At 50.8% G+C, this 20749-nt stretch overlaps 1 protein-coding gene across 2 annotated transcripts; it reads left to right on the top strand.

Moving 5' to 3' along the window:
• The first annotated feature begins 328 nt into the window (after positions 1 to 328).
• Positions 329 to 19974, top strand: LOC114657049 (ectonucleoside triphosphate diphosphohydrolase 8-like). Of its 2 annotated transcripts, XM_028808789.2 has the most exons (11): positions 329 to 531; positions 628 to 745; positions 6956 to 7093; positions 7183 to 7300; positions 15345 to 15495; positions 15586 to 15745; positions 16188 to 16418; positions 17859 to 18119; positions 18807 to 18917; positions 19022 to 19159; positions 19252 to 19974. In XM_028808789.2, exons 3-11 carry the CDS (start codon positions 6986 to 6988, stop codon positions 19453 to 19455), a joined length of 1482 nt encoding a protein of 493 aa, XP_028664622.1. In that variant the 5' UTR covers positions 329 to 531; positions 628 to 745; positions 6956 to 6985; the 3' UTR covers positions 19456 to 19974. The 2 variants fall into 2 exon arrangements, with proteins under 2 accessions (XP_028664622.1, XP_051788267.1); XM_051932307.1 differs by lacking the exon at positions 17859 to 18119.
• Positions 19975 to 20749: the final 775 nt, after the last annotated feature.

The following is a 20749-nucleotide window of genomic DNA, read 5'->3' as shown; positions in this document are numbered from 1 at the left end:
ATGAGTTCCGCCCGGTGGCACCTTTGGCAAATTGGTGGTCTTGGATCTCTTTGTTAACCCCTTACTGTTCTCCCTCTGCCCATGCTAGCAGGTCTTTGGTCGTCAGATCTTCATGTTCCTCTTGTTCAGTTATCAATATCTGGTGTTTTATCGTCTATGAACGGCCCTTTAGCTTCTTGCGTTTCTTATTTTATTGATCCTTGAAATGCCTGCGTGATGCCCCTGAACCCACGTGAACACCACACAGCACTTGTCTCTGTGCGCTGCCCGCCTAAAAGGATTTCCCAGCGACCCCCCTGAGTGTCTAAACGGTGGCAGGCGGCACTTTGCTGGCACCAGACCAGGGGCTGCACCTCTTAATACCTGAACAATGGCCGAGACTAATCTCGTTCTCAGTTTCCACTGCTGCCAGGGCTCAACTGGACGCTGGAATACCCGACCGAAGGCCAGGAGCCAAGACCACAGACCACCACATGCACTCCGCTTGCTACTTCAGAGTGGACTGAACCCGAGCGAGCACCGGCGTCCTGGGTGAGTACCTCATCCTGCCGAACCTCCGAGAAGCTGGTGACCGCTAAGGCAGTTCAGTCAGGTGAGCACTTCAATCCCAACTCTGTTTACTTGCAGACAAACCAGGAAAGTCAAACGCTAGAAGTGAAAGGAGAAGACCCCACACGACCCGAACGAGTCAAGTCCAAGGCCCTTTGGCTGTTCAGCACTCGCCGTCTTTATCTTCTTGAGCCAGGTAAGGCGTTCCTTCTCTTACACTCAGTCTTTGCACCATTCAGTTTCCACCTTGGGCCACTTGGGATGCTTCTGGAGGCGAACCTGACAGAGGTGACAAAGAAGACCCCTACTGTATACAGTCAGTGTCTCGTAGTGGCGTCCGGTGAAGTCTGTGGTGGTCTTGTCACTTGTCTGTAAAGTTATTTTTAGCTGATGCAGTCTACTCATTAAGGCGCTATATTAGTACATCTGAATATCCTTCAGCCTGTTTGTATGCGTCCCCTTAACTTATCTACCCTGGGGGGGGCGACGACAACAACTACTCAACCCAGTGAGCTCACTCCGACCCCCAAAGGGGGCACCTGCCTGCTAAACCCCAGCTTGGTGGCATGAGGGGGACCCACGTGGTATTAGGCAGGTGGCAGATCGGCGTTTACCTACACATCCGAATTGTACCACTGAGTGACCAGGCTGTCCCTGGGCCTTCTGCCAAGGGTGTGTCATCGTCATTAGGCGTTAGAGGTGGGCTTACTGGAGTTTGTACCCCTGTCAGCTCTGGTGAACCCCTCAGTGTTACGACAGTCAGCTCTGCTTGAAGTGACTTTAATGGAGACCCTGCATATTGTGAGACCTCTTAGTGCTGACATGGAAGGTAAAAAGTAAACCAGTGATGTTGGTGTCACCTGTCACATTGGCCTGTTTGTATAGCGCCTTTCCTCTGCTCGTGGGCAGCACTTTGTGTTTGGGCTCCTTTCTCATTTGCCCAGTCTGTTCTGCCCAGTAGGGCTTTTAGCGATTACCGACTGACCGTGGCACCAGAGAGCGGCCGCGTGTTTCACATCAGCGAGTCTTTCAGGTAAGAATTCTGGGACACATGAGGGTAAAGTTGAATTTGATTTGGGGGTCTTCTGTAAGACCAACTGATTTGTTAATTGCTGATGGACTCTAGCTGCCACTCTCTGAGTTCTCGTCTGTATTCATCGTTCTTGGTAACTATGGAAACGGGGGCTAAACAAAACCAGAGAGGGCGTGGCGGGGGCCGGTTAGGGACCTCTGTGCCACTTTCGTTTCTTTTATTGTGTGCACTGAGAAATGCCAGAAAGGCCTTGAGCCAATCATGCATGACAAAGGATAATGAGAGGTGGCTCAGGTGGGCCGGGTACAGAGAGGGACCCTCGCGTCAAGGTGCCTCCAGGACCTGCCACCTTCAAATGTCAAACAGTGACAAGAAAAGGTCATTGTAATGCCCAAGATTGGCTGATCTTCAGATTGCGTACGCGGACACAATGACAAAACATATGACGGACGGTGACATCTGATCAAAGGGCTAGCAACTGACACTATAGCTATAAACAGTAGTGCTGTTTATACCACAGAAAGGTGTCAGAAACCCATTCAGTGTGGCATTGAGGTGACATCTCCATAGTAACAATAAACCAAAAAATGCTTTTAAGCACCTAAACACCGACAGACAGTTCATTCGACAGGACGACGAGACGTGGTGGAGGACTGAGAGGTACGAATGGTGACAAGAGGGGACACAACTGAAGTCTTTAAAATTATGAAAGGAAGGAGTCCGGTGGATCCCAGCTGGCTGTTACTTTAGATGATGGTAGCAGGAGATTTTGCACAAATAGAAATCTACAGACACGTGGAGTGAGTGACCGAGGAGTGTGATGGACAGTAGGACTTGAGGGCTGTCTGCCTAGGACTGGCGAGTGTGTGGGGCTGAGTGGCCCGTTCTCATCTACGTTCTTGTCACGTTTGTGACTCCTCATAACTCTGGATGGTGGGAGACGTGCACTCAGGGCACTGAAGGGAAAGCGAGGGTTAAAAAGGCGTCTCCCGAGTAATCGCGCACAGGAGGGCATGGGGGGGCACACCACGTACGCCGGAGGTCTGATGTGCTGGGATGTCCCGCTGCGCTGCTCCTCATACGTGTTGGTGCCGGTGACAGTAGTCCTGGTGTCACGTGTACAGTACATTACAGTTAAACTCTTCATTGCATGCAACACGTCGCCACATTCTGATGCCAACCGTAAGTCCAAAGAGAACGCTGCGTGATGAACGAGCCGCCGACCTGAATCGGGCACCGTTTATGGACCAGGATCTTGACGTGCACTTTGCTTTCTTGTCATTTGAGTTTGATGGCAGGTTGGTTTAGTCCTTCTGGTTACGACCTTGGCACAAGTTTTTGACCACATCTGTTTCTTCCCAGCCTTTCTTGGTCTCATTTGAGATTGGCGTGGACTTCCTGAAAATGATCGATCTTAGTGAATGGTGAACAAGATAGCAAACAGTGTAGGTGAAGAATGAACGAGTGAAGCCCCTCGTTATCTGACATTTAAGAAACGCGCTTTAAGGGTGTCAGTAACTCTCGATGACGGTGGATGGACAGGATTAGGAACGAAGACATGAGAAGGTCAGCTCAGGTGGGATGGTTGGGAGACAAAATCAGAGGGGCGAGATGGTGTTGGTTTGGACATGTGAGGAGGAGAGATGAGGGTGCTAAGGATAGAGCTGATGGGTAAGAGGAGAAGAGGAAGGCCTAAAAGGAGATGGTGGAGGTGACAGAGGAAGATGACGAGGACAGGAGGAGATGGAACAAGATGATCTGCTGTGGTGACTCCTAATGGGAGCAGAAGTGACAGTTGATGACATGAACATCGATGTCTCGTGTCTCAATGGTCAATTGTCATTGTCACTGCGGCCACTGAGCGGTGAGTCACCATCAAGTGTGACTGATGACGCAGTGAGCTTGAGGAGTTAAGTCACTATGGACGTGAATTGTCTGCAGGGGATAAAGCTACCGAGAGCTGCCTTTGTGCCAATTGAGAAACTCCATTAGAATTTTATATTTATGTGGCAACATCAACCTGCTGCTTCATTCTTAATAATAATGTCACCAGTAACGGCGCACTGCTGTGACGATGACGTGCGGTGAGTCCACTTGACTGGAGCGCTCACAGTTCTCAGACTCCTTCTCTGTACGTTTAGCATTCGTTTGCTCAGAGGTTGACGTGTTTGCTCTTCTTGTCTCCACCCTAGCAGCCCGCTTCTTCTCTTCTTCCGTCATCATCTTTTCACGTTAAAACTGATGAAGTGCGATTACTTAGTGCGTGTTCTTTAATTTGTCACTTAAGTCTTCAATCTGCCTCAAGAATAATTTAAGATATGAAGAGGTAGGGGAAGAGACAGCGAAGGTGGTAGGAAATGAGAGCGACGCCCGTATGCATGTGCCACCCTGCCAACCTGTTGGCCGCTGCTGAGAGTTGATTATATAATAAAATAAAAAGAGGAATAACCTTGGAGGTCAATCATCACCCCGAAAGTGGACAGTAGACGTCATTTAGTATTTGTGGACTAAATTTCAGGTCAGCTAGCGTATTATAGTAGAAGCTTGTTGGTATTCGATTGTCCGAGTGAGAGCATCGGTGTGCTCTTGTGAGTGGCCAGTGGTGTCTCTCTGTGACAGAATCACAGGCAAAAGTCCAAATAGAGCAAAAGATTCAAAATATCGAGCTTATCGGCTCACTCATTAATTTATAATCGAGATTGAACTACGAGACCAGCAACTACACCGCCAGGAGCCGTGGCCTGGCACCCTGAGGGAACGTTAGACTCGACAAGCTGCACTTCTAAAGCACTTGTGCAATTGATGATCAAAATAAGCAAAAAGACAAAGGGTATGGAAAAAATAATAAAGTGACTAAATAGATAGATAGATAGATATTAATAAATAGTGAGACAAACTCCAAACAACACACACACACACACATATATATATGTATACAATATCTCAGCCCCAACATAACACACACAAGCCCAAAAGCAAACAGCGGAATGTTCTACCAAAAGGTGCCGCAGTAAATGTTTGACACAAAGGCTCCTCTGTCCGCACACTCAACATGACACACACATGCAAGTCCAGAAGATTCAAGTCCCAGAAGTGTCCTTGTCCTCCTGTGAATGTCACACTGATGTAATGGTCGCTCGCTCCTTCCCCAAACGACACAAACCAGTGTCACCAGGCTCTCCTTGGTGTGTCGCTGTGATCCTGAACCCCGAGGTTTGCATAGTGATGGTGAAGCAGTTTGCCATCGAAAACAGCAAGCATGACAAGGGTGTCGATTCGGTTTCCAGTGAAGTGTCCCAGTTCTAACTGGTCCTCCGTTTCTTCTCATCCTCTTGTTTATTTATCGATGTGATTGACAGGGACAGTCACCTCCAGGGCTCACGGCTCTACAGCGAGTAAACAGACACACAATATAAATGGGACGACGCTATAAAGACACGACATTTAAAACGTCTGCATTCATGGAGCTCCGCTACAAAGTTTTTGGGGAAACTAAATCAACAATCCCAAACCAACATTAAAGCAGAAAATACATGAAAGAGTTGGATTGTACTTATTTATATTCATATTGCTAAATTGTAAATAGCGATTAGCCAGAAGACGTGTGGTCACAAAAAAAACGAGGTGCTTAAAGTGTAAAGAAAGTCGAAAAACGTAAGGGATAAAATACAGAGAGTGCGATGACTGAAGTGTTTAAAGAGATGAATCCGTAATCTCGGACACCACACAGGATTTTAAAGTCAAACTTCTGTGACGTGGCACATGGTGCCCTCTGGGAGAGGTGGCCCCTAGCAACAGGGCAGAGCATCCTAGTAACAAAGTCAGAAAAAGGACAAAGCTACCAAATGGCGACGTGACACACGTAAAAATAACTAATAATAAGGTCACATTAACTTGAAATTCAGTTATTTATGCATAATGCCCATGTGTCGATATTCAAAAGGCGAAAGAAATTCCTAGAGGTTGTCCGAAGTTATAACACACTTTTCAAAATAAAGTGGGACAAAAAAAAAAAGAAGAAAAGAGACTCGCGTGGCTGTGACATATCAGGGACAGTCAATGACACAAACTCGTGTGTCTCTTTCAGAGGGCTGAGGCCTGGCATTCGTTACATCGGTACATCGGGTGCGTGTTGAGGGCAAAGCCAAAGTGGTCATCAAAAGAAACAAAAGTGGGACCCTGCTGTGATCTGATGGGGTCCGCACACTCGAGGCTGCAATGAGGCCCAGGCGTAGCCCAAAATCAGTGAGCAGGCTTTGGCCTGCAGTGGCCCAACAAAACGTGGTAAACGCTTCAAAAGTGTCAGAAAAGAAAAAAGGGAACAGCGCAGGGCCCTTGGGCGTCATTAATAAAGGCAGTGACAGTTTATATGTCAAGAATTTATTTGCAAGGTGAATTAAAAAGGGCATAACAACAAAAAGCAAAAATGGATTTAGTACGACAAACCAGAGAACACAAGCCGTCTGCAAACGCAAGCCGTCTTCTCTAAACCAACAGGAAACAAAACGGCAAAACTTTCAACAAAATCAAAAGTGCAAATGGGAGCTGAAAACCAGGAGGAGGAAACGTGTGGCAGAGTGACGGGCATCTTACTGTCCTCAAACTCTCGTCTTTCTGGGATTTCTGTGCGGTTTGGTTGCACTACGCGTCACACCCTCCTGTTGTTTCTTTCTCATTTTAATAAAAGTCGACAGAATTCGTTTTAGTTGTTTTCTTGGGTTGTTACGTCGCTGGCACTGATATGGCCGCCTGCCCGTTGTTTCCTCACCCTCGGTGGGCAGGCGGCCATATCAGTGCCAGCGATGGTTTTCACAGATGCCTGGTCTTAGGGGTTCTCTCTTTGGCCGGCGACTTTTATTCATTTTTGTCTCCTGTATTTGTGCCCGTTGGATGTTCTCCTGCTTTTGTCTTGCTGTTTGACATCTTTATCTTCATCGTGCCCAGTGTTTGTCATCATCTGGTTCTGCAGCCTTCACAAAAATCTGTGACACATAAGAAGGCCCGTCAGCGTATAAAGGCAGTGGGTATGAGACAGCAGGAAAATAATAAAGACAACATTCACAAAGACGTACAACATATAAAAAGAACAAAACCATTCAATAAAATGCCAACACCCTTGAGCCCCCCCATCACCCACTGGGCTCTCCCTGTAGTGGCCATACAAGCACCCCTAGATGGCAGCCACGAGCACACCAGTCGATTTGCGTGTCCGTGTGGTACCTTGGCATGCTGCCCTGCGTGTCCCTGGAGCAGGCGAGTCCCTAACTGTGCTGGTGACACACAGGAAGGTGGGGACATGTCGTCGTTCCTCTTCCTCCTCCTCTCATGCTGCCCGTCTCTAAGGCGCCACTGTCTCTTCACTTTGCCTTTCAGGACCACATCAAGACCAACTGCTGTCTGAAGATGGGGGGGAAGAAATGGCTGGTGGGTTCGGCCCTGGTGTCGGCGGTCGTCGCTCTCGTCCTTATCTTGGTCAACCTGACGTGGGTCAGCCTGCCCGTGGGCTACAAGGTACAAGTGCCCAGGGGTGCCCTCTGGTCTGCCCGCCCTGCGGTGCCCTCTGGTCTGCTCACACTGTCTCTCTCTCTCTCTCCCCCCAGTATGGCATGGTCTTTGACGCCGGGTCCACTCACACCGCCCTCTTCCTGTACAAGTGGCAGGAGGACAAGCAGAACAGCACAGGACTGGTCACTCAGGTTATGGTCTGCGATGTGGACGGTCAGTAGGTGACGCCGTGGGGACCGAGTGGGCTGAAGTGTCTTGTGCTCCTGTGTGCTTCATTGTGTTTCCCATGAAAGGCGCTATAGACATTGCTGTGAAAAAGTATTTGCCCCCTGTCACAATCACCTTAGTTTTTGCAAATCTCACACAATGAATGACTGCAGCATCAGAGAAAGGGAACCTGAGGAACATCTCAGTAGCATTTTAAACTTGGGGGGCACAGTTTGTGAACACCCCCTTTGAAATCCTGCAATCCTCGGGGAATTCTTGAATGAGTCGTCATTTTGGCAGGCTGGCCTTCCCTCTGAAGACCCCCCATCATAGTCCATCATGCTGGAAAAGGCATTGAGGGTCTCCAGACTGTTCTGGGATGGTTGGCAGAACTTCATGTTTTGGTGCTATTCTTTATTCCTGGCTGTGTTCTTAGGCCAAATTGGGAGTGAGAAGCAACCCCACGTGACTTGAATGGTGTCAGGATGCTTTACTGTTGGCACAGTGGCACAGGACTGATGGGAGCGCCGCTCACCTTCTCTTTTTTTCCCCAATCAGAAAGGAGATTGATCCGAGACAATGACTTGACCCCAGCAGTCCAATCCCAGAATATCAGTCTGTCCCTGATGGTTTTCTTTGCTGCCCTTCTTGATGCCCACCGGGCCATCCTCCAAAATGTCTTCACCTCCCTCACACCTGCCTGCTGCCATTCCTGAGCCAACTCTGCCCTGGCAGTGCCTAAGAACACAGCCCTGAATAAAGAATGGCACCAAAACATCAACTTGTGCCAACCATCCCAGAACAGTCTGGTGACCAACATGATGGAGCACCGGGCCAGAAGGCCAAAGTGACAACTGAGTGGCTCAGGGAACAAAACATCGACATCCAGGAAACTCCCCGGACGTTAATCCCATTAAGAGGCGGGTGGGCAAACAAAAAAAAAAACCCAAATTCTGCCAAACTCCACGCATTGATTATACAAGAATGGGCAGCGGCCGTCAGTCAGGATTGGGCCCAGAAGTTGATTGACAGACAGCCTGCCAGGGCGCATTGCAGGTCCTGACAAAGAAAGAGGGGCCAACACTGCAGATCTGGACTCTGTGCCACATCAGCGTCATGTCATTGTCAGTCAAAGCCTCTAAACTTCTGAACTGCTGGTCATTCTACTTCAGTGCACCAGAGAAACATCTAAAGACACTGAAGCAGCAGACTTGGTGAACACCAACACGGAGGTCCTTCTCAGAACGTTGGGCCGCCAAACTGTCTTTAACACGTTGAGCCTCCGCGCCGTGTCACTCCTGCTGTCAGTATCCACACTCCCTTCGCCCCTCAGGCTTGTTGTCACCACACATCAAGACGTCTCTTCATCCACACACCATATTTGGAAGCAGAAAGAAATGAACTGTGAAGACGAGTGACTTCCCCTCTCAGTGACAAATGACAAACAGCCAGCTGGTGTTCAGTGTCATCAACTCTTATATGTGACGCTGGCCTCCTGATCACAGGAGACTCAGTCAGTGACAACAAGGACGAGTCCCACCATCGAGGAACCACACGGTATGACATGACAGCCAGAAAAGCACTGCCAGGAGAAGCTCTGCGGTCACAGAGAACATCTAAGCTTGAACCTTCACTTCCCATGGCCGGGCAAGAGTGCTAACCACTGCGCCACCGCACACCCCACTGTAATAAACCCCAGAATACAAAACCACATCAGGAACAAGAGAGGGAAGGAAATTGAAAGCAACTGCTAGAACCTTCTACTTCTCCAAGGTGCTTGATCAGGATCTGAAGGAAAGGTGGACATTTAGAAAGATTTTATAACCAAAAGTGGAGACGTTTTCATTTGATCAAATTCTACACACATTCAAAACTCAATGTAAGCGCAATTAGCTCGGAGCTCTGGAAAGGGATATCCGACATTCAAGAATGTGCTGTGCCCAATACAGCCGATGACAACTGAACTACATTACCCAGAGGGCTCCAGGTGTCACTGTCCTTCACACACACACACACACCGCTCTGTCTAAAAGCTGCTTTCAGTCCACGCAACATCAGTGAGAAGGTAAGAGGCTAAGAAGGACTTCACACCGAGCCGCATGTGCAAGGGACACACACCAGCGTGTGCCAGGCACCTCTCATGCCACGTATGGGGCACGTTTCTTTTCTCCCCACTCACACACAGCCCTGGTCTGGTCGCTCAGCCGTGTTCCTCTCACTATTTGTACTTTCCTCCTCTTCCTCCTCCTCCTCCTCTCTCTCCAGTGTCCTGTAGACTGACATGAAGCCCAAGTTCTCTCTCTTATGACAGACGCCTGCCCCACTGCTCCATCCTTCATCAGACCCTAATGCTCTGCTGTGTCATCCTGTCCCCCTTTTCTTTAAGGGTCCGTGTGCTCGTCAAGTTTGTTACTGGGTTGGTCTCCTGTCACACTTTAAGGTGAACACACACACACACACTTGAACCCACACGAGTGTTGTACGAATGTCACAAGCACAGGCCGAGAGACTCGCTGATCGTCGGCACAAACGACGGGTGACGTCTCCGCTGTGTCTCAGTCCCAAATGTCACCTTTGGTCTCCAAGGATATATTCAGACACACAAAGGCTGTCGGCCATTTATCAGACAGGGAATGTTTGACTTGAACGCGCTCTTCATTACTGGACTGAGCTCCTCATCCTCACAGATCGGGACACCGGGCACCTCTGCACTGCGCCAGGTGCTGTGTCCTGTAGGGGGCGCTGTCTCCCTGGTTGGAATTGATGCGTTTTAAGTAACCGAGAACTATAGAGATATGATATTAAAAGGCGATGACATCCCTCCCTAGTGATACGGCGGTAAAAGTCACATAAGAGAAAATAACTTTACTTTCTTTACTGACGACTTACGTGGCATTACAGGCGGAGCAAACCAAATGGCACAACGATTACCAAGGTGGGGTCTCGACCGATACAGTCTGCCATCTTTCATCGCTGCGCTGGAAGGCTTTTCAGGACGGATGACGAGATCACCCATCCGTCCGGCCGTCGACCTCCTGCTGTCCGACCAGACGTAGGACCTTACTGAGGTTCCAAACAAGGCCAGGAGACGATTCCCATTCATCTCGGACACACAGGAACAGTCCGAGGCCCATTTCTGTGTTTGTACCTTCTCTCTTCAAATGCTTGCCTAGCAGTTGTAAATGCTGAGAGCCCCTGTGTGCTAACTACGTGGGAGTGGACTGATATAATAATTATTGTACAGAGCACAGTGACATTGAACTTCTATTCTTATTACAGGAGCTCAAAGAAATCCGCCTTATTACTTCAATCTCTCTAAATATGAAGACAGAGTGTCGAGAGTTAAAAGCAGCCTGGGGTTTCACACACGAAGAAGAAGAATACAAGTAGAGAAATGCATAAGAGAAAATGTGGATAGCAAAGTCTGCAGAGATACTGCACATATCTATGGTAGGGGGCTTCGCTTGCCAACCCCCCCGGCCTGCGCCAGTCACTTCTCGTCTCTGCCACTCGCGTTTGTGGATTTCACTTTCATCAAATGACAGATCTCTCACTTCTCGCAGACACCCTGATGGCGACACGAACCAGACGACCTGCGAGGCTCCGACTTCAGTATCTCCATCCTCCTGTCACATCGCCTCTGCCCGTATGTTCGCTCTCTTCTCGCTGTTCCGTTATTTCACCGTTTGTCAGCGCTAGTGAGATCTTTCCGATCAGTTTAGTGAGACTTTTGAATGTTCGTCCTTCTATTATCTCTAACCTGCTCTCACGTGTCCCACGCCAGCATTTACGACGTTCTACTTTGTCTTCTGCTCTTTGTCTTTTATTTCCGTGGTTACATCTCTGGGCACAAAGACTCATCTCGCGGGACGTCTCTCTGAGAAGGTCCTTTTATTATTATAACAGAGATGTGAGTTATTTTCTTTATTCCTCTCTTTTCCCCTTTTGTATTATTAATTTGGAGCCGTTGTCAGAATTCCTCAAATCCCAGCAACTCACCACTGTCTCTAAGGTGTTGGACTTTCTAACATCTCCTCACCTTCTCTTCTACATCTCTAACCTCAGGCCATTGCACAGAGTAAAAGACGTTCAGTTACAACTTTAACTAATGGATTATTGAGAATATTCATAAATAACAACAACAATAAGTCCAAGTGAAGACTGGCGACCATCCCACCTGATCAATGCTGACGTGTAGGTTCAGACTTGTTAGTTACTTTAAATGTCTCCAGTCGAGTCCTCATTGGTGGTCTGCTGTCTTCAGAACGGGCTGCATGCCCGTCTCAATATGGCGGCCGCACTGTGCTCTTCATTGTGTTGTCCTTCTCAGTTCATGGTGTGTGAGCTGCTCCTTCATCATGATGGTTTAAAGCAACCAGATTTCTACCTTCTCAGTCCAAACCCTTACGCCAATAGGGCGTCATGATACACAATGGCCTCTGATTTAAAACCAAACGGCCATCTTTAGGCCAACAGAACACCATGGGGCTCCACACCCGCTGCCCTGTAACACATGGTGGTGCTGGCAGTGCGAGGGTCTGGAACGTGAATTCTGCTCTCTACCAGTAAAATCCCGAAGGAGAATGTGGGGCCGTCGGTCAGTGACCTCAAGCTGAAGCGTACTTGGGTTCTATGATCCAAAACACAGCAGCAAAGTCCCCCTCGGAGAGACTGAATGAAGGGTCTGGAGCGGCCAAGTCAAAGTCCGGACTTGAACCCAATTGAGATGCTGTGGCGTGACCTTCAGAAAGCTCTTCATGCTCGGGAAAAACCTCCAGTGTGGCCGAACTGAAACAATTCTCCAAAGAAGAGAGGAGTCGGCCACAATCCCTCCACAGCAACGTGAAGACTCGCCGCCGGTCATGGCAAACGCTTGATTGCAGTTGTTGCTGCTAAGGGTGGCACCAGCAGTTAGTAAGGTTTAGGGGGCAATTACTTTTTCACATAGGGGGCCATGTAGGTTTGGAGAGTTTTTTTACTTAAAAAACTGCATTTTGTGTTTACTCGGATTATCTTTGTCTAATATTTCAATTTGTTTGATGATCTGAGACATTGAAGTGTGACAAACCTGCGAATCAGGAAGGGGGCAAACACTTTTTCCCGGCGCTGTGTGCAGGTCGGTCCCTAACCTTTCCCATGATGCTCTTTGGTTTACTGATGTCACCCTAATGCTCTGCTCAGCTCTTACTTACACAGGGTCCATGCTTTGTCATTTGTCACATCTGTGCTGTCCTACCTATGTGACGTTAAACTGGCGCTGTTCTCACCTGCACTCTCCTTATATTAGATTTTTCCTTTTTTAAGCAGATTTTATATTCTTTTATTGTGTTGTTTTCTTTCTTTTAATCTCCGCTCCTCCTGTGTGCCCCTCACTCCACCAGCTCACTGCCAGCCTCCTCCACGTCACACTCTATGGCGACCACAGGAATTTTCGCCTGCCCAAGCAGACCCCTCGTCTCTAATCCAAGGTGGACTCCACCCTTGGTCAGCTAACTTGATAACGGGACGCTGCAACAAGAAGGGAGGGAGGCCGAGGGACCCCAAGCCGCTTCTTCTCATTCAGCTCCCTGCAGCCGAACACAACAACCCGCCCAAGTGTCCCAAGCCCTGCACCAGGGGAGCGGCCACAGGACCTCACACCTCAGGCCCACAGGCAGCGTGACTTTCACACCTTTGTTTTTTCTCAGTCGCTCTCACACTCACACTCACACACACACACACTGTAACACTAACGGCTTTTCTCACCTCAAGTCTGGCTGCCCCTCCATGATGTTCATTTCGTTATCTAGAGAGGCTTCTCTTGCTGCTTCTCCATTGGAGGGAGAGAACCTCCGTGAAACTCTCACAAACAAATGAACGTGCCCACCATTGGTGTCTGCTTCCCGGAGCCCCGTCCCACCCTCTGGATCAGCTTCATCAGCCTTTTTCTTGTCCCGCCTGGGTCACCAAGTTATGTTGTGGAGAAATCTTTAGAAGATCTGAGCCGAGTCCTCAGAATTGAGACTTTTATCGCACAGCACATGAAGCCATCTCAGTTCATGAAGTGAGCCCAAAAATGTCACCGTCTACTGTACAGAGTTTCTCCAGATGGATAGATAGATGGGATTAATAAAGTATCTGTCTATCTAAGGGGAAATTCACAGATGGTGACCTCATCCTCATCACAATCACCTTCTCATAAGAATACCCTTTGCCCCCGGTGACCTCCCCATAATAATCTTCTTCCCAGTAGACCTTCTCATAACCACATACTTGTCACCTGGAGGTGAACGTCACCTGATTAGCCCTCCCTTCGTTGTCACGTCCTAATCCCGAGCTGTTGAAGATCGATGGCCTTTTGGTCAATCAGTTCTTACAATGAAGTTGCAATCAGGAGGACCCACATGAACACCAGGCTGCTCCATTCATAACTCGACTACTGATTGTACCAAGTGTGCCAGTAGGTGGCAGCGTGAGGGCCAAAGTGCGGAGAGCCTCGATGTGGCGCTGCACTGGCAAACAGCAATTCATTCTTGAACTTAACTTACCGCGTATGCTGGAACTTTATTTATTATCATTAGGACATGCAAAGAAGCGACTGAAATGCTTATCTCTATGTATATATAAAATCCAACGTCCGTCTGTTCGCTTTTGACGACAGGACGACTTCACAGATTTAGATCGTTTTTTTTCTTTCTAGAATTTGCGTGAACATTCCAGTTGACTTTGCGACTTCTCTTATCGTGCTAAGAGTCAGAGTTCGCTTACAGGAGTGAGATATGCGCACTAATGTGAGAGAGAGGCTGGGGGGCGTGGCCTCCGTTTGAGTCGCCATGTGTTGGAGCGCACCTCGCCTCCACTTAGCTAGCGCTGCCTGTTTGTCCAGCAGAAGTAATCATCTAGAGATTGTTAAGGAGTAACGTTTGACGTTTTTGAGAGAGCGAGATCGGAGCTCCATGTGTTTTAGAGGGTACCTGCTGACTGGCACAGATGTCACAGCCACGTGCTCCTCTGCCCACGCAGGGGACACTCACCCGTCAGAGCTGAACACCATCAGATACAGTGGTGACGACGTTTGACGTTAGAGCGTACTTACCTTCCGCTGGGCCAAAATGACATTTTTGAAATGTTTTTTATGATTTTTGAAGTTTGTCCTGTTTCACCGCTACGTTGGTGGAGCCACGGGGGGACGGCTGGTCGTCTTATATATCTGTGCGTCTCGATATCAAAGCCTGTGAACGTTAAGTCGAGGGGCGCCGCTGCACGCTTGTGTCTCACAGGGCTGAGCTGCTGCTCCCTTTGTGCAGGGAAAGACCCCTGACCTTCAATAGTCGGCTCTCGAGCCCCCCTTTAGCTCAGACTACTAGGCAGCCTGATGCATGTTAGTTGAACTTCACTGCCCAGAGTATCGCTGAGTCCTAATCGATATTCTATGTTGGATACGCTAGCCAGCCCAGGACTCGCACAGGTGAAGGCCCTCCATGCCGCTTGTTTGGTCTCAGCCCCTGCACTCCCACCACACAATCTGCCTGCTGGCTTCTTCTTCAGAGAGCTTAGTGACCAAAAGTCCCAGACGTCCAAAACAAAGAAAGTGAAAGTGAAAAGGCAGACAGGAGGGGCCCCTCTGCTAAAATAAATGCACTACTGCTAACAATAAAACACATTCTCCACATGTTCTTCTGGAAGCCTTGTGGTGACTACGTGACTGTCACAGTGAGGGTCAATGCACCGTGTGGTCAGCTGTAGAGGAACAGGGCTGGCTGGTGTGGAACTTTTGATGAACTTTGAGTGAGAACTGAGGGGGCAATTACTTTTTCACGCTGGCATAACTTAAAGACATGAAGTAGCCCTTTCGAAATGGTGCTCTGTGTTCACTCGGGTGCCCTTCATCTAATTGTGCACTTTGTCTGAACATCTGACGCCACTCATTGTGACAAATACACAAAGCTGGAGGATGCCAGGAAGGGGGCTAATACTTTTATCACATCACTGTGTGTCATCAGGTGGCCCAAGCCCCCCGATGTCCGCCATCCACAACTGTCCCCTAAAATCTCCCGATGTCTTCTCGCAGGCCCAGGAATCTCAAGCTACGCCAACAACCCTCCGGCCGCTGGTCAGTCCCTCAAGGTCTGCCTGGACACCGCAGCGGCCGCCGTCCCTCGAGAGAACCAGCGGGAGGCTCCCGTCTACCTGGGCGCCACTGCTGGCATGCGGCTGCTTAAGTAAGTTGGTCAGAGGACAGAGGGCCGGGCACGCCAGGAGGGGAGGGGGTATCGGCGGGCACTGAGTGTCTTACTGCTGCCATCCCACAGCATCACCAGCCCCAGCCAGTCTGACCAGGTGCTGGCCGAGGTGGCCAAGTTCATCCAGCTCTACCCGTTTGACTTCCGCGGCGCCCGCATCATCTCTGGAGACGAGGAGGGGGCCTACGGTTGGGTGACCATCAACTACCTGCTGCAGTCCTTCATCAAGGTCAGTCCATCCAGGTGGCCTCGTCATTTCCTCCACTGTCCCTCTTGTCCATCTCTCGCCTGCCTTGCGCTGTGTCCCCAAGTGCCACTCGCTTTGTTACTCGAGGCTGTGGCCAACTAAGTCTGTCTGGTCTGGTGTTTGGTCAGATCATCTCCATTGGGGTCAGTTTGTCCGACACCGGCCCCATTTCTGGTGTCACTTTTTCTGTGGTCTGCTTCATTTTTCTGACCAGTGGTCACTTTATCTCTGGTTTGTTTTTCCCTCTTGTTCCTGCAGAAGCGGGCAGCTCTCTTCTGACGTTTTCCATTTTGCCTGAGCGTTGGTCACTTGCTCTTTGTCCATTCTGGTCAGTTCTTTTGGGGCATTCTCTGTTTCTTATAGCGCTGGCCACTTTGTCTGCTGTGCCATTCTCACCAGGTGGCGCTCTCGCTCTCTCTTTCAGTGCACATTTGAAGGCAAGTGGAAGCTGCCAACTAGTGCCAAGACCCTGGGGGCGATGGATCTCGGAGGAGCTTCCACCCAGCTGACCTTCACGCCGGCCGTGCCCATCAAAGACAAGAACTACGAGTCCAACTTCACCCTCTATGGGAACAAATACAACGTCTACACGCACAGCTACCTGTGTTACGGCAAGGAGCAGGCCATGAAGAAGGTGCAGGCCAACCTGATCCAGGTGAGCCACTTGAGGAACGAGGGGGGTCTGGGGACGGTGAGTGGACCTGACTGACCAGAACTGGAACCAGTCACTGACCTGTGAGTGGACCTGACTGACCAGAATGTAAACTGTAATGGTTAAGGAGCAGGCCATGAAGAAGGTGCAGGCCAACCTGATCCAGGTGAGCCACTTGGGGAGCAGGGGGTCTGGGGACGGTGAGTGGACCTAACTGACCAGAACTGGAACCAGTCACTGACCTGTGAGTGGACCTGACTGACCAGAATATGAGCTCCTTCCATGTTGTGCCACCTATCTGGTTTCAGGGACACCAATCTGCATAAAGATGGCCTGCCATCCCTTTTCCCTGCCCACCACCTCCATTTCCTCTGGGAGGATATTGAGGGGCCCCCAGGCCAGTCGAGAGATCTGACCTCTCCAGCATCGCCTATGTCTGCACCAGTTGGACACTGGAGTAGGAGAATGGAGTCCCCCGCGGAGGGAGCGCCTTCCAGCACTCCCCCCAAAATCATCTCACCACTTTGTGACCCTAGGAGTGATGTTTGGGGGGCAGTCACCCCTAGTAGGTCACCAAAGGCGAGGGACCAGACTAAGTGCACTGCAGCCCACCCTTATGAAGTTTTAGTGAGTGGCCAGTCACCTCACCGGCAAAAAGGAACCGGCGGCTCAGCCCTGCAGCCAAGCCCTTTGTCAGCGAGGGGCTGGTGGTCAGGCCTTTACTGGTGGGCTTCTGCCAGGCACAGCGTGAATGAGCAACACGAGACCACCCTGCAGTGGACCCAACGGACCCACCAGTGATCAGGGTCTGGCACATTGTGGTTCGGGTGGCAGTGGTAGGTAGGTGACGCGGGACGTGACCTCTCTGGCTAGTGTGGCAGGTGGTGACGTGCCATTTGGATGTGACCGGGCTCACCTCACCTGGAGGAGAAGGACTCTGGAGTTGCCCAGGATGGTGTGGGTTTACTCATAGCCCCCCAGCTCTGCCCACGTACTTGGGTCACTTGTCTGTGCCTTAGAGTCGGGGGAAGGGCTGTGCCCGTTGTCATTGGTTACGTGCCAACAGTTGGGTCAGAGTGTTCACCTAAATTCACAGGATTCACCATTAAGGAGCAGGCCATCGGGAACATGCAGGGTGACGCACTCTGGGGACACGAGTGACAAACTTCAGCCATGGACATGAGTGGCCCCGACTGACCCAAATGTGAATTGCAGTCATTGACGTAAGTGGACACAACTGACCAGAGTCGTGGTCTTCTCAAGTGGCCGGAGCTGACCAGATGGTGACTCGCAGCACAGTGACTGACCATGGGGGAGGGTCAGCTGACCAGATGTCCTTCCATCTCACTGACCCTGTTGAGCACACAGCTGGTCAAGGCTCCTTCTCGCTGACCATGCCAGACCAGCGTCTCTCACTGTCCACCTTTGTTTTCTTTTAAGCAGCAGTCCTCAAATCCCATTGACCACCCCTGCTACCCCACCGGCTACCAGCTGAACACCACGCTTGGCGCCATCTTCAACTCTCCCTGTGTCTCGTACTCGGGCAGCGCCAACCTCAACATGCTGGTCATCTTCACCGGGACAGGCAATGCCAGCAAGTGCCAGGAAATCATCAGAGGCATCTTCAACTTCAAGGCCTGCGGCTCGAATACAGACTGCACCTTTGATGGCATCTACCAGCCCCCCATCAGTGGCAGCTTCTTTGTAAGTCCTCCGGGGGCCATCGGTGTCCAGCGCCAGGGTGGATTTGTAAAAATGTCTGGTGAGAGGCGATGCTGACCACCTGCTATGCACCATAGAGACCACCCTGTCTCAGTGACTCGTCCACTTCTGGACAAACTGGAGACGCCTGGCCGCTACACTGGGCTCAGCTCCACAGAGACCACCCAGTGTTCCACAGTGACCATGGCACTCGTCAGTCCACTGCCTGGGATGGCCGTAGCTACACCTCTATGCTGACCACATCAGCACTACTGCCATTACAGGACTTCTAACAGCCCATGTGCTGCTCCAGAATGACCGTGGCATGTTAGTGCCCACCTCTGGACAGAGTGGCAGGTACACTGACCACACTGAACTCTGATTCATAGAGACCACTCTATTTCAGTGCTTCAGAATGACCACGGAAGCCAAGTGTCCACTCCTGGTCTAATCATTCTAATGTCCAGGCTGACTTCTACTCACTGACCACACCGCTACACCGAGGCCACAGGGTCCTGAGCCCACCACACTGCAGGGTTTCACGATGACCGTGACATGCCAGCGTCCACGTCGGGTCTGATCAGAGGCTCCAAACTGACCACACTTTACTGGCCCCCTGTGAAGTGCTGGCCAGTGTGGCAGGGGCACATGGTTACCCAACTAACTGCCCCCTCTTGTTGCTGTCCACAGGCGTTTTCTGCCTTTTTCTACACGTTTGACATTTTAAAGTTGACCCCTAAAGCATCGCTCAGCGTCACTTTGGACACCATCAGCAAGTTCTGCCAGAAGCCCTGGGCTCAGGTGAGCACCTGCCTGTCTGTGTGCTCCTTTGTCAGTTTGTCACTCTGTGTGTGTGCCAGTGGCAGCAGTGCCCACCGTGTCCTCACCTCCCTCGTGTTTTTCAGCTCAAGGCCGAGTACCCCACTGAGAAGGAGGACCGCCTGCGTGACTACTGCGCCTTGGGCTTCTACATCACCACCCTCCTGGTGGACGGCTACAAGTTCAACAGCACATCCTGGGACAACATTCAGTTCCAGAAGACGGTGAGCGATGGGGGGGTGGGGTGGGGGTCAGGCTTTTCTAGTAGGTGGGCTCCATCTGGCATCTTACCTGCTTGTCGTCATGTGTCCTACAGGCTGACTACACGGACGTCGGCTGGACGCTGGGCTACATGCTCAACTTGACCAACCTCATCCCTTCCACGTCCCCCAGCCTTGTCAGAGGTCACGGTCCAGGCGAGTGGACGGCCTCCGTCATCTTCACCGTCTTTTCCATATTCCTCTGCTTGCTGGCCTTTTGTGTCCAGTGTCTGGAATCCCGACAGATGAGTTCTGAATAGAGTGGACACGTGGGACATGTGTGTGTGACCCCTCCAGTCCGTCTTTGTTGTGTGTGGGCCCAGGCCCCTTTGGAGTGGACGACCACCATGTAGATGAGCAGCTCTGAACTCGCAAGGTGGCTCCTCCTGACGGGTCACCACCCACCCGCTGACCTCTGACCTTCCCTGCTGGAGTGCCCGTGTAGCCCATCACACGCAGGTCTCTTCCCACCACTGACCCTCACCTGTAGTCCCCACTAGTGACCCTCCTGTCCACTATCATGCCAACTCACACTGACCTTTGACCCTGTCTTCAGATCCCCTGGTCTAACCGGCCGTCTTTAGACCCCTCAGTCCTCTTAGTGAGGTATCATTGACCCTCCATGGAGCCCTGGGTCTCCCCCATCCTGGTCTCACAAGGCCATTCTGCGTGACCCCTGAACCCTCCTCAAAGCCCCCAGCATGCCTGACACTTTTTGTTATTCCTGTAGCTCCCCAACTTTTGGTGTCATCTCTCCAGCCCCCCCGCCCCCCATCCCCACTCCACCACCCCCTCATTTCCTGCTGTCCTGTGACTGGTCAAGCTGGCGGTCTCTTTGTCGTATGTTTGTGGACGTCACATTGAATGAATAAACGTGTGGCTGCCATCTTATGATGCAACTCTTATTTGTGCCACCCTCAAAAGTCTCACTCGCCGGACACACCAGACGCTATCAGAAGTGGCACCCAAGGGTGGCACAGAGCTTGGTGGGGGGGGGGGAGGGTCTTACATAAGTGGGATGGAAGTGCACCCCCTGCTGGACAAAAGGTGCACTGAACTCATTTACTGCAAAGGGCTCTCAAGATGACCGCCTCAAATACAAGGTGAAGGCCACCAGGGCCTGGTGAGTGACCACCGGATGGGCGGACCTTCACGTCTTCTGTCACAGGACAGATGTCATCAAGTGCCTGTAATGAGCACAGACATCGTGCCCAGCCTGACTGTGGGGAGCGCGGTGGAAAAAAAAGAACCAACTAAACTGTGTGGAGCCGCTGTTGTTGTTGTTGCTGCTGCCACGGGTTCAAGTGGTCCGGAGTCTGCATGGCTTTCCCTCCTTGATGCCATGGCTGCTCCTCTGCCTTTTCAGATGATTGGCACTCAGCTTTGGCTTGGCACACCTCGGCCTTCAGGTCTCCAAAGAGGGAAGTGACTCGTGGGCACCTTTCTGCTGTTGGAGGTTTTCAAAGGTCATTTTGCCGAGTGACAGCACAGCAGAGGTGGCCCGAGAGTTCCCTAGGAGTTCACAGAGGGTGTCCCTCTGAATGGGCGCAGGTT

The sequence above is a fragment of the Erpetoichthys calabaricus genome, chromosome 9 (assembly GCF_900747795.2).
Source record: "Erpetoichthys calabaricus chromosome 9, fErpCal1.3, whole genome shotgun sequence".
NCBI lineage: Eukaryota > Metazoa > Chordata > Cladistia > Polypteriformes > Polypteridae > Erpetoichthys > Erpetoichthys calabaricus.
This window is presented reverse-complemented; position numbering and strand designations above follow the sequence as displayed.

What these genes read in the sequence shown, in the direction of transcription:
- LOC114657049 (XM_028808789.2), top strand. Translation starts at nt 6,986, where the DNA reads ATGGGGGGGAAGAAATGGCTGGTGGGTTCGGCCCTGGTGTCGGCGGTC. An exon ending in TATGGTCTGCGATGTGGACG is followed by an intron (nt 7,301 to 15,344) that starts GTCAGTAGGTGA and finishes GTCTTCTCGCAG; the next exon opens with GCCCAGGAATCTCAAGCTAC. An exon ending in CCATCAGTGGCAGCTTCTTT is followed by an intron (nt 18,120 to 18,806) that starts GTAAGTCCTCCG and finishes TGCTGTCCACAG; the next exon opens with GCGTTTTCTGCCTTTTTCTA.